This window comes from Populus nigra, chromosome 5, assembly GCF_951802175.1.
Source record: "Populus nigra chromosome 5, ddPopNigr1.1, whole genome shotgun sequence".
Taxonomy (NCBI): domain Eukaryota; kingdom Viridiplantae; phylum Streptophyta; class Magnoliopsida; order Malpighiales; family Salicaceae; genus Populus; species Populus nigra.
Genome location: NC_084856.1, coordinates 12242853 through 12256134, shown reverse-complemented (window position 1 = coordinate 12256134; position 13282 = coordinate 12242853). Strand labels below are relative to the sequence as shown.

Genomic DNA, 13282 nt, shown 5'->3' with positions numbered 1-13282 from the left:
CTTTGTTGTTACCTTGACACTGTTATTGTCAAATCAGAAGTAAATCATTGGTGCTTTATCATATAATAACACATCATAAACCACAAACTCTAGTACCAATTACTAACCATATTGAAAATAATTATAAAGTACCAAACTTCATGAAGAATAAAGCAAGTTCAAGCTAATAACAATGATATTAAGTAGTAAAGATAATGCTTTTTTTCTTTAAGAAAATCATCATACATTAAAATCATTTTGAATTCTCCAAAAAAAAAAACAACTAAAGCAATAGAACCTTAATTAACAAAACCCTAATTGAATAACGGTTACCACTCATAAACCCATATATAAAAACCGATAAAAAGTTCACAAACCAACCATTCTTAAATAGCTATCATCTTCATTATTTCCACCTAACATTTCTTAAAGACATGTAGATAAGAACCGAAACATGGATAAAAAAAATAAAAAAACTAAACGGAAATTGAAAAAACACATAAATTATGATCTTAAAGGGAGGGTTTACAAACCTTAAGTAATGGATATATAGAGAAAGTGTGTTGTGTCGCCTTTTAGAGGGGAGAGAGTGTCATCACCACTAATAAAAGAGAGAGAAAGAGAGAACACCAACCATCTAGTATAAGAGAGACAATGATGCGAACCCTAACGAAACTTAATGGAATTTGTGAAATCAAGATCTATTTAATCCAAGTTTGAGTATGAAATTGAGCTTATCACAATGAAAGACTTACTCCAAGACAACAAGACTATAAATCACTCAATCACAACGCCTACACTAGGAGACAAGCAAAAGAAATATAAAATCACTAGCAAAGATTGGTCAATTCTTTAAAGAGTTGAAGTTCAATAAAAAACCAAGAGATGCAATATTTTTATTTTTCAAAAAAATCTCTCTTGAAATATTTTTCACAAATAGTGCTTATACTAGAAAGCTAAGAAATCCTAGTTTTCCTAATGGGTCACACATAAACCCAATTTAAACAATACCCAAACCAAGCTAAAACTAGCCCAACTAATTAAAATAAATAAAATAAACAAGTCTGAAACTTAAACAAGTGTTGCCGCACAAAACAAAGATAGATCAATAGCCCAACTAATTACAATAAGACAATGTTAGTTTTTCTCGTAATCTACTAACAGCATCAAAGCCCAACTTCAAATGAATGGTTCTCTCTCGTATTAATTCATTAGAAGGCGTGCCATATATCATTGAAAGGGTATAGAATTCTACTTTCCATCCCAACTAGATTTGCATCCAAATTCAACATGTAGCTCCAGTTATGATCAAAACAGTAACTAAAGGTCAAACTGTCCAATTTGAGTCTTCTTATCTCAATCCTTGTGTAATGGCCTTGGTTCCACCAACAAGCCCTTCTTGAACATGAATTAGATTAATCAAGGCTTGCTCTTCATTATTTATTATCCTCTTGAAGTCCACCTCAGCTCATGTATCTCGAAGAAGTTCATTGAAAGCCTCCCTCTCGAATCGATCCAATATGTTATCATCTCAATATTTTTTAAAAAAGATGTCATCGTGAATATTTTTTTTAAGCCAAACTATATTTTTGCTGGTTATCCAGATTCTATTTGGATCTGTCAAGTTGATCAGGACATATTAGAGCAATTCATATGCAGTTTAATTTGAAATATAAGTTAGGCAAATAATCAGGTTAAAAGATTTCAAGTTTGATATGTTAGGTCAAGCTTAATAACAATATTAAATAATTTCATGTATTCTAAATATTTTTTTATGTTCACAAACATTTTAGTCCAATCCACATGTATTTTTGTGAAATCAATCATATTTTTGTTGATGCAATGTTTTATACAGCAGAAGTATCTTTATCTATTTATTTTAATTTATACTTAAGAGAGATGATAGTATCAGAAAGAAAAAGAAAAAAAATTGTGTCATATGTCCATTTTTGTAGCAAGTTATCTTTGAACTATTTGTAAGGATTCTCAAACAGGTATTGAGCTGTGCAGGTTTAGAAATTTCATAACCAATTCGTTATTGCACAGATAAACCTGATTGAGGAATTATTTTTAATATTGTGGGGACCAAATTGAGACAAAACATTCTTTAGTGGCTTAATTGAAACTTAGGTTATAATCGAAGACTAATTTGAGAATTTAAAACCAAAAGAAAGAGGTGTCAAGTTGAGGAGAGAGATAGCTCCTCTGTACCAGAAAGACTTTGCCAGTTTTTGAAGGTTAAATAAATATAAATATTATTTCAATTCACGCATTCAACGCTGCCTTCCTTCCGACACACCCTCCTCCCCTCTCCTCTCCGTCGCTTGAGCTGGAACCGTATTCTTCACTCATCTCCAACTCACTCATGGCGCGACTGATTCAACTCACTATCCTTTTCATTCAATTTTATTATTATTATTACATCACCACCACCGCACACGGCGTCTCTTCCAATGGAACCACCTTCCTCCTCGAAAGTTCCCGCTCTGCCATGATATTACCACTCTTTCTATCTCCTCCAAGTCCGTGTACAAAATTCTCCACTACGCGTCGCCTTCTCCAGAGATCCAATGCTAATGCTCTGCCCAACGCGCGCATGAGACTCCACGATGATCTCCTTATCAACGGGTATTATACAACAAGGCTATGGATCGGGACGCCGCCACAGAGATTTGCGCTGATTGTTGATACAGGCAGTAGTGTTACTTACGTTCCATGTTCTTCTTGTGAGCACTGCGGCAGGCACCAGGTATCTTTTAATTTTTATTAAATTTTAGAAACAAAAATGTTTTTGTGTTGGAAGTATCAATTAAATAATGGGAGATCTAGTGAAAAACTATGAGCATAATTCAATTTGAATGAAAGGAGTAAGAGCGTTGTAAGACTTGATGGTCTTGTGCCATCAGTGCAGTGGTATAATTAGTTGAGATTAATGGGCAGGAGTCTTTTTAAGGACCTGCGTGTAAAACATGCTGACAGAGTCGTTGTGGGATAATATAGTTTTCCTCTCTTTTCTTTTGCTTTCATCGTTTTGGAGGATGACTTATTGTCCAACATGCTTCTGTAACGCTGGAAATGTTCCTTTTCTTTTTTAATAAAGTTTTTTTTCTTTGCTATTTTTGTTATCTTTCACCAGGATCCAAAGTTTCAACCAGATTTGTCAAGCACTTACCAATCTGTAAAGTGTAATATAGATTGCAATTGCGACGATGAAAAGCAACAATGTGTTTATGAGAGACAATATGCTGAAATGAGTACTAGCAGTGGCGTTCTTGGTGAGGACATCATATCCTTTGGCAATCTAAGTGCACTTGCTCCTCAACGTGCTGTTTTTGGTTGTGAAAATATGGAAACTGGTGACCTTTACAGTCAGCATGCTGATGGCATAATGGGACTGGGTCGTGGGGATCTTAGTATTGTGGATCATCTTGTTGATAAAGGTGTGATTAACGATTCATTCTCATTATGTTATGGTGGAATGGGAATTGGTGGAGGTGCGATGGTTCTTGGTGGTATATCACCCCCTTCAAACATGGTTTTTAGCCAGTCTGACCCAGTGCGCAGGTGTGTTGTTAAAGATTTTTTGTCTTAGAGGTAAAACACTTTTCAAACTTTCCTAACAAATACATTTGGCACTTCTCCCTTATTTACTTTAGTTTCGGGATGGCAACAGTCCATATTACAACATTGATCTGAAGGAGATACATGTTGCGGGAAAGCCATTGCCTCTAAATCCTACAGTGTTTGATGGAAAACATGGAACTATCCTGGATAGTGGTACAACATATGCTTACCTACCAGAAGCAGCTTTCGTGTCATTTAAGGATGCTGTAAGCTACTTTTCTTTGAGTTTTACCCTTTATTTCTTTTTTGGCTCTTTTTGTACAGAACTTTAGTGGAACTTTGTTTCACAACAATATTCTGTTGGAGAATCATTTTTCTCTATGCTAAATAACATGATAAGGTTGAATGAGCTGCCTGCTATTTCTCCTTGACATTGTTAATGAATGGTGCATTTCGAGTAGCATTCAAACAAAAATAAGAAGTATTTGCATCTATCTAATATTATGGCAATATATATCACCAAAAGTGATGCAGCCAACGAGTAGCAAGTTTCTTAATTATGTTATTTTGATTTTTAGATGTGTTTCTGTTAATCATACAATTTAAGAACTTGTTTTACCCGAAGCTGTCATACATCACTAAGTCCATCTTATGAGAATAAATTTTGACCAAATGCCAAGATATGTTTATTGTCTCTCCTAAACATTCAAGGTTGGTCGAAGTTCATCATAATTATTCTTAAATTCTTAATCCATGTATTTCAAGGAATGATTGCTAAGCATTTACTTTAATTCTCATCTTCTTTCTTTTATCCTCTGCGTTCCCATGAAATATATTTTTGATACCTCTGATTTCACAATGAATGTGTACTGAATAAAGCAGATTAGTTTGATAGACTATTAATGATATAGTGCATCAATTTGTGATTCCTTGCTCTTGTAGTTGTTCCTAATATTGTGTTCGTTGTTACCATCTTTTGAGATGGGCATGCAGATTATGAAGGAGCTTCATTCCTTAAAGCCCATTCGTGGGCCTGATCCAAATTATAATGACATTTGCTTTTCTGGTGCTGGAAGGTATTGCATTTAGATAAATAGAAGGTTGTAGCTTAAGTTAATCACTGGATTTTTATGTCATCACTGTTGTGTAGTTAACAGTGGTAAATAATTTTCTCTCCAGTGATATTTCCCAACTGTCAAGCTCCTTTCCAGCGGTTGAGATGGTATTTGGAAATGGGCAGAAGTTGTTACTGTCACCAGAAAATTATTTATTCCGAGTGAGTAATTGGTTTTTCTAGAATTTTTCTTTAAGAATGGTTGGGGGACAGAGACGTATATATCCTGTAAAAAGCTGCATGTTTCCTTGTTCCTTTTCTTTTCTCTGATCTCACTCGCTATGCTATTTTATTTATAGTTACTGATTGAGTCCTTATTCTATTCACTTTGTTTTTTCTTAGCATTCAAAAGTGCATGGTGCATATTGTTTGGGTATATTCCAAAATGGAAAGGACCCAACCACTCTTCTAGGAGGTATGCAAAATTGCTGAGCATGAGTTTCGATGATTTATTATATTATGCTCTCTGTTTGAAAATTTGCCCTTTTATTTTCCATCAGCAGTATGCTGCAATGTATTCTTGAGGTATTTTTCTAATCCTGAGTTGTGTTGGCTTGTGAACTTTTGTTCGTAACAGGAATTGTTGTCCGGAATACTCTTGTCTTGTATGATCGTGAAAATTCAAAGATTGGTTTTTGGAAGACTAATTGTTCGGAGTTATGGGAAAGACTTAATGTAGATGGTGCACCGCCCCCAGCACCTTCATCTTCAAATGAAAATAACTCAAATACAGAAATGCCACCTTCCATGGCTCCTGGTGACCAAAAACATTATGGTCTTCCAGGTATGTCAAGTTCCAGATCTCTGAGCAACTTTTATATTGGCAATGAACTTGAAATCATTGTGTGAACATATACCTTTTTGTGCTCACACCTATTGGAACTACTCTGGTTCTAGTGGCTTAAGTAGCATAACTTTCATGACTGGTTCAATATCCTAGCACTTCAGCAGAGTTTCAATCATCATGGGCTCAGATGAAATGAAACTTTTCCTGCAAATCCATGCATGGTTGTTACCATTTGTTCAATTTCAAAGACATCAAATTTCTTGAATTTTTATTTAAGGAAATTTTACAATTTCAAACTTTTTTTTTCTGTAAGCCAAAGCATTTGGATTTTTCATGGCAAGTTGGTCTTTTGTTATCTTCTTTCACCATATTCCTCATTTAGTAAAGATATACATTTAGCCAATTTGGCATAACTTGTGAGTGCCTTTGAGTTATTTAAAACGCTACTTTTCACATATTAGCTCTAAGAATTATGTCTATGAAATCATTTTCACAGCAATGTTGTAAACAACTTAAAGTCATAATTTTGTTTTTATTCCATATTGAGTCATGATCAATGAGTAGAAATCATGTTTCTTTAAGTCATATTTCAAAAATTGCTTTTTCATAATTCATTTCTGATATATTATATATAAAAAAATCTGTTTAACACTATTGTAAACAACCTTTATTTTATTTTGTTTTATTATTTTTCTTGTCATATTTTAGATTTTGTTCCAATTTAAGTCATGATCATTGAGTGAAGAAATTTTGTTTTTGCCCCCGTGTTTTTCTACACAAATGAAGTCAAAATTTTGTCCCGTGTTTTTTTTACACAAGTTTAGTCAAAATGCTTTATAATTCTTCACTCATATTTTTACTCAAACAAAGTCAAAATGCATTATAAGTTCTTTGTTTGCTTACATAATATGTATAGAATAAATAATCCATTTTATGTTAAAAAAGATGATGGTAAGTACTTGAAATAAACCATACCCAGCAGGCTCCTGGAACAGGAGGGATTAAGTTTCATGCCATGAAACATTGGTTTGAATTGAGCTAACTGTGAAACGTAAAAGAACATTTACAGAGAACTGTCCCCAAGTGTAAAGCATGTGCTCTAAATCCTCACTCTATATTTTCGGTTGAGATGAATCAGGTTCCAAGATTCTGAAGTTATACTAGATACACATGTTGACTCTTCAACAAATCATGTTTCCTCTTATGGTCTGTTATGATAGTTCAATCAAGATGCTTTCTGGTCATATTTAATGATTTACTTTCATGGACAGATGAAAAGAAAATTGGACAAATAACTTTTGAAATGATGTTGAATGTCAACTACTCAGACCTGAAGCTTCACATTTCAGAACTTGCTGAATCCATTGCTCAGGAGTTAGGCATTAACAGTTCACAGGTTAGACAAGTATTGTATTGGAATGCAATGCAGGTTATATTGCTTCATTGATGTAGATGCAAATAATATGGGAGTATATAATCATCTTCTCAATAGGGGAAAAGAAGTTAGTTAAAAAGCAACTTTGTAGTTCATACTGGCTTCGCTGAGGTTTGCTTTAGGAGGCCAATAATTTTTGGTGCATGATTTCAGGTCTATATTCTGAATTCTATGGAAAAAGGAAATGCTTCGTACATTGAATGGGCTGTAGTCCCTTCCGGATCTGCTGACTGCATTTCTAATGTCACTGCTCTTGTAAGTTTGTTTGTATGTTAGTACAGCTAGTGACTACGCCTAAAATTAGAACTGTTTGCTTGATGTTTTTGGTTTTCCCCACAGAGCATAATTGCCCGTGTTGCTGAATACCACATGCACCTTCCTGATACATTTGGAAGTTATCATTTGATTAACTGGGAAATCAAGGCTTCAGCAAAACGGTAGGTTATTTTTTATTTTGTTGACAGCTATTTCCCCACTTCACTTGGTTTATGATTCTTTTTGCTTCATTATTTTTATTTATTAACTGGGTTCATTTTAGTGACTTGTGTTCAACTCACCATGTCATATAGCATTGAGTGATGTCCTCGTATGTAAAATTTTATTTCATGGTTCTTGAAGATGTATATACAATCACCTGAGACTTGTGGTTTTTCCTTTTCGTTAAAAAAATAAATAAATAAAAAAGAAGTTTAGGCCATACTAGTTTTTGGCATGGCTCGTGCCTCATGGTATTCTGTAAACATTGTGATCTTATCATATTATGCAGGACATGGTGGCAGCAACATTTTCTATTGGTGGTTTTGGCCAGTGCTGTTACGTTTATTTTTGGATTATTAGCTTTTGGAATATGGTTTATATGGAGACACAGACAACGAGCATTGAATCCATACAAACCAGTCGATGCAGTAGTTACTGAGCAAGAACTGCAGCCGTTGTAGGCTTCTCGAGGGTCGATGAATTCTTTTATTTATGCTGCAGTGTGTAAGAATTTTTTTGTTCTTTGATTCAGAAGCTGTAAATTCTGCAATCCGAGTGACCAAATTTCTCAAGATTTTATCAATAGACAAAACAGCCCTATCAACTGCTTTATTGTGTTATTCAGTAAACAGGGCGGTGTCAAAAGAATAGCCTTCAGTCCAAATTTTGTATTTTAATAGTCATAACTTCGTATATTGAGCAGGGGGGATTCTTTACTCTTCTTTTTTCAGAGCGTGAGGATTATGGGTTAGCACGCCTTTCTAGCTTTGAATTGCACGCACGCGCGCGCAGGATTCAAGTTGGTGAGTGCCTGATTATTCAACAACTATGGGAATATAAAAGAAGTAACTAAAATATATATATATATATATTAAAAAAAAACTGATATGGGTTAAAAACAATTGAAACAATTGTTTAGGGGAATTCATGATATGTGTATATTTATCATTATAACTTTAAATCTTTAGCATTTGAACCTCCTCCTAAAAATATGAGTTTCATTTTCGAGCAACAACAATGGAAGATACAAAAAGAATCTAAAGGAAATAAAAATATTTTTATTTTCTTAATATTAAATATAAGAAAAACTAGATTGTATTTATTTGTAAAACATAAATTTTCATTAATTTAAAGGAAATAAAAATATTTTTATTTTCTTAGTATTATTATTAAAAATAAACTAAAACTGCTCAGTGTTTCACTATGCGCTGAGCAGCCTTCTCCTTTTAAAAAAAAAAAATTTCCATATTTTTTTCTGTTTTTTTTCTTTTTCTACGCCTTTATGGGGTTTTTTTTTTGTCTTTTTCTTTGTGTATTTTTCTTTTAATGACTTTTTTTTGTTTAATTTAGTTTGTTAATGTTAATTTTTTTATTTAATTATCAGATTTTCATAACACGGATCCCGGGTTTGACGAGTTAACCTGGTTTAATGAGTTAACCTGAAATTTTTTTTTAATTAATAACATATACTAAAACTGTTCAGTGTTTCACTGTGCAGTCCACAGTGAAACGCTAAGCTGTTTTTTTTTTATTTTTAATTTTTTTCTGTTTTATTTATTTTTTTCGGTTTTTATACCTTTATGGGTTTTTTTTTGCTTTTTTTGTGTTTTTTTATTTTCATGAATTGTTTTGTTTAATTTAGTTTGTTAATGTTAATTTTGTTTTTAGTTATCAGACTTTCATGACACGGATCCCGGGTTTGACGGGTTAACCTGGTTTGATGAGTTAACCTGGAAATTTTTTTTTGCTTTTTTAAAAGTTTGACGAGTTAACCCGGAATTTGTTTTTTGCTTTTTTTTTTCTTTTTAAGTAATGTTTTTCGTTTAGTTTAGTTTTTTAATGTTAAATTTCTTTCTATTTAATTATCAGACTTTCATGACACGTATCCCGGGCTTGATAGGTTAACCCGTCAATTTTTTTTCCTATTTAGTTATCAAACTTTCATGACGCGAATTCCAGGTTTGACGGGTTAACCTGATTTGAAGGGTTAACCCAATTAATTCAGATTTTTTTCTTTTTCTTCATTAGTTTTTTTTCTTTCTGTAGGTTTTTTTTCTCTTTGCTTTTTCCTTTTTAATTAATCTTCTTTTTAATTTATTTTATTAATAATAAATTATTTTTTCTATTTAGTTATCACACTTTCATGACACGAATTCCAGGTTTGATGGGTTGACCTGATTTGGCGAGTTAACCAGGTTGATTCAGATTTTTTTTTTCTCATTAATTTTGTTCTTCTGATTTCATCTTTTAATATTGTATGCAGTCCACAGTGAAAAGGCTAAAGCTTTTAGTTTTTTTTTTGCTTTTTTTTATGTCTTTCACTGTGGACTGCACAGTGCAGTCCGCGGTAAAAAGACTGATGCTTTTTTAAAAAAATTAATTTTTTATGTAGTTTGTTGATATTAATTTTTTTCTATTTAGTTATCAGACTTTCATGATACGGATCTCAGGTTTGACGGGTTAACCCAGTTAATTTAGATTTTTTTTCTTTTTCTTCATTAGTTTTTTTCTTCTTATAATTTTTTTCTTTTATTGTTTCTTTTTATTTAAAATTTTTTTATTTAATTTAGTTCATCAATATTAAATTTTTTCCTATTTGGTTATCGACTGATGCCTTTAGTTTTTCTTCTTTTTTCCTTTTTGTTTTTTTGTTGTTTTTATGCCTTCAACTGTGGACTACACACTGTAATCCATAGTAAAAAGGCTGATGCCTTTTTATTTGTTTTTTTTCTTTTTAATTAATTTCTTTTGTTTAATTTACTTTGTTAATGTTTAATTTTTTTATTTAGTTATCAAATTTTCATGACACGGATCCCGGGTTTGATAGGTTAGCCCAGTTAATTTTATGGTAACCCGTCAATTTTTTTTTTCTATTTAGTTATCAAACTTTCACGACATGAATCCAAGGTTTGATGGGTTAACCTGGTTTAAAGGGTTAACCCAGTTAATTCAATTATTTTTTTCTTTTTCTTCATTAATTTTTTTCTTCCTTTTGTTTTTTTTTCTTTTTACTTAATCTATTTAATTATCACACTTTTATGACACGATCTTGCAGCTAGACCCTCATCCAAGACTATTGGGTCTGGTATTGCAGTCAGACCCACTTAAACTTGGATCATGCAAGTTTAATATTATTATTAATATTATAAATATTACTCTTGGGTCAGGCGTTGCAGCCACATTTAAGACTTTTGGGTATAACTTTATACAAAGACCTAATACTTTTAAATCTTAACTTTTTTGATAATTTTTATACAAAAACTATTATCTCGCGGCATCGCGCGGGTCATGTAACTAGTATATATATATAAATGATGATAGAGTTTACGAGATTGGGTTACTTATTTGAATAAATTTAGCTTATTTAATAATATAATTTTCAAAAAATTAACACCAATAAAAATATGATAACTAATTAGAGAAAAAAACTTGTCAATATTATAGAAATATATTTTCTAAATATTCTTAAAAGGTTATAATAATTATATTTGATAATAAAACAAAAAAAAAGAATATGATAACCTTATAAAGAGAAAAAATAAAAAAATAAAACTCATTTACTAGTAAATTAGAAGGAAGAAATGAAAAAAAAAGATTAAAAAAAAATCTAATTCAAGTCTGAATGTCAAGTTTATGGTCTAGTCGTGATATCAATATAACCTCGTACAAAAGCAATTGAAAATAAAGCAATAAAGGTTAATTTTCAAGCAAACTAAATGATAAAAAACAAAACTAAAAAAAAGCAATTGAAAAATATGTTCAAAAAAACTCGAGTTAACTCGATTAACCTACGCCAAGACATGAGATTAAGATAATTTCATAGAAAGGAAAGAGAAAAAAAAAATATGAAGCTCAAGATCCAATAACTTAATGTCAAATGATAAAATTGAAAAAAAAACTCAAATTTTAAAAAAGAACCAAAGTTAAATCTGGTTAATTTTTGAAACCCGTGACCCGTGTAGAAGCCAAACACAAAAAAATCATTAAGTAAAATTCTTAATCATCAAAATATCAAGGGATAAAATGGAAAAAAAATCAATAAAAAAACTAAAATAAATAATAATCAAAAGAATGAGGACCAAACCTGATATAAATATTAAATGAAATAAAGTAATGAGGGAAAAAAATTCAAAATTAAATAAATCAAGAAAATAAAAAAAAAATAATAAGGACCTAATTGGATAAAAAAAACTAAATGAAATTAAATGCTAAAAGACGGAATTGAAAAAAATCAAATTAAAAAAAAACATTAAAAGCAAAACAAATGGCAGTAGAAAAAAATAAAAGTCCAAAATTGATGCAATACAAACTAATGGGACACCTTTAATTTTTGGAAGGACAAGCATGAAACTTTAGACGATGAGAGAGAAAAAAAGAAGAAGAAAATAATTCATTAGAGCCACATCGTCAATCATCTACTGACACACGCCTAACACCTAGAAAAGCTTGATGTGTTGCTTCCAATGTCACTATGGAAGTCAGTGTTTGGCAACTGGAAGACGTTGCACGCGCTGCTTGAAAAGTGTCAGCATATCCAACACACTGGCGTGGATGTCGCACACTCCAACTCGTAGTCAACTTGATTATAAAAAACACTAAAATAAAAATACAAAAAAACCTTAGACATTAGTTATATTTTTTTCTTCTAAAGATAAATTAGTCAATGTTTTAAAAATTCAAAGAAGTCCTTTAATATTTTTTATGCTTTTACATGTAATTTATTCATTACACTGTGATTAAAATATTAAAAGACTGATTTATCCCCTATCATTCTGATAATGATTAAGGAATCTTGTGGAAAAAACTATATTAGCCAATTCAATGATTTTTCTTTGAAAGAGAAAATGATTATTACATTGTTCTAATCCACAAAGTATTAAATCTGGGTCTATAACAAAAGACTAAGCACTCTTAGTTTTTTTTAACATACAAAAATGATTTTGAAAATTTGTTTTTATTTAATTTATGACTATTAAAATAAAATATTGAAAGGATTTTAATTATTTAAATTTTAGAGTAAGAATATATTTATTTAGTCAAATCTCTTTCTTTTTATTTATACATTTATTTATTTATTTTCAAATATCCAGACCTTTTTATCAATATAATGGTTTTTTAAATAAAAATTCAAAGCCATTTAAGTAGAAATTCAAAAGAATTGAAATGATATAAATTTATGTGGAAAAAATTATTTATATAGAGAAGACTCTTTGTCATTACCAATTCATTTTTATTGACAAATAATACTTTCTTTATCTAAAGCTTATTATTTCATATAAAAACCTTATTAATACCTCAAAAGCAAACGAAAAAAATGTCTTGATTATTTCAATGCAATTGTATGAAAAAATAAAAATAAAAAATTTTACATATAATTATTTATAAAGTGAATCTTAATTTTTCCGGAAAAAGCTTTACTCTTATTTGAAAACTATGGCACAATAAAATCATTTTCTATCATTTTAATAATTTTATATAAAAATAAACAAAAATAAATAAATTGTGAAGACATCTGATTGGTATTTTTAAAAGCTTTAGGGACAAAAATTGTTAATAATCATTATTCTTCTTAAGTGATGTCCATAGTATGCATGAGTGTAAGGGAATAACGGATTTCACTTTACAAACCTCAAAATCTTTTATTATTTTTTATAATACACATTCAACAAACATGTTGGTTATGCGAGACAATTCTTGCATTTCACTAATTGAATGAAAAGTACTTTAATATCATTAACTTCATGTTTATACTAAGAATAAATCATTCATATGTTATGTGATTAAAAACAATAGTTATTTACTTAGTCAATTAATAAAGAAAGCTGGAATTGACCATCAATTAGTAAAGAATGATAAAATCAACCATCAATCAAAAGATTAGAATTCTTATCAACAATTAATCAACCAATTGTTATATAGATCAAAA

The 13282-nt window shown here is 30.7% G+C and overlaps 1 protein-coding gene across 1 annotated transcript; it reads left to right on the top strand.

Annotated features, from left to right (window-relative positions):
• The first annotated feature begins 2189 nt into the window (after nt 1–2189).
• Nucleotides 2190–8072, top strand: LOC133695413 (aspartic proteinase 36-like). The gene is made up of 11 exons (XM_062117402.1): nt 2190–2728; nt 3116–3543; nt 3653–3809; nt 4537–4619; nt 4723–4819; nt 5000–5072; nt 5235–5441; nt 6716–6840; nt 7033–7134; nt 7219–7316; nt 7646–8072. Exons 1-11 carry the CDS (start codon nt 2345–2347, stop codon nt 7815–7817), a joined length of 1926 nt encoding a protein of 641 aa, XP_061973386.1. The 5' UTR covers nt 2190–2344; the 3' UTR covers nt 7818–8072.
• Nucleotides 8073–13282: the final 5210 nt, after the last annotated feature.

Coding starts and splice junctions, on each gene's coding strand:
- LOC133695413 (XM_062117402.1), top strand. CDS start 2,345: ATGGCGCGACTGATTCAACTCACTATCCTTTTCATTCAATTTTATTAT. Junction 5,442..6,715: donor AAAACATTATGGTCTTCCAG/GTATGTCAAGTT, acceptor TTTCATGGACAG/ATGAAAAGAAAATTGGACAA. Junction 6,841..7,032: donor TAGGCATTAACAGTTCACAG/GTTAGACAAGTA, acceptor GCATGATTTCAG/GTCTATATTCTGAATTCTAT.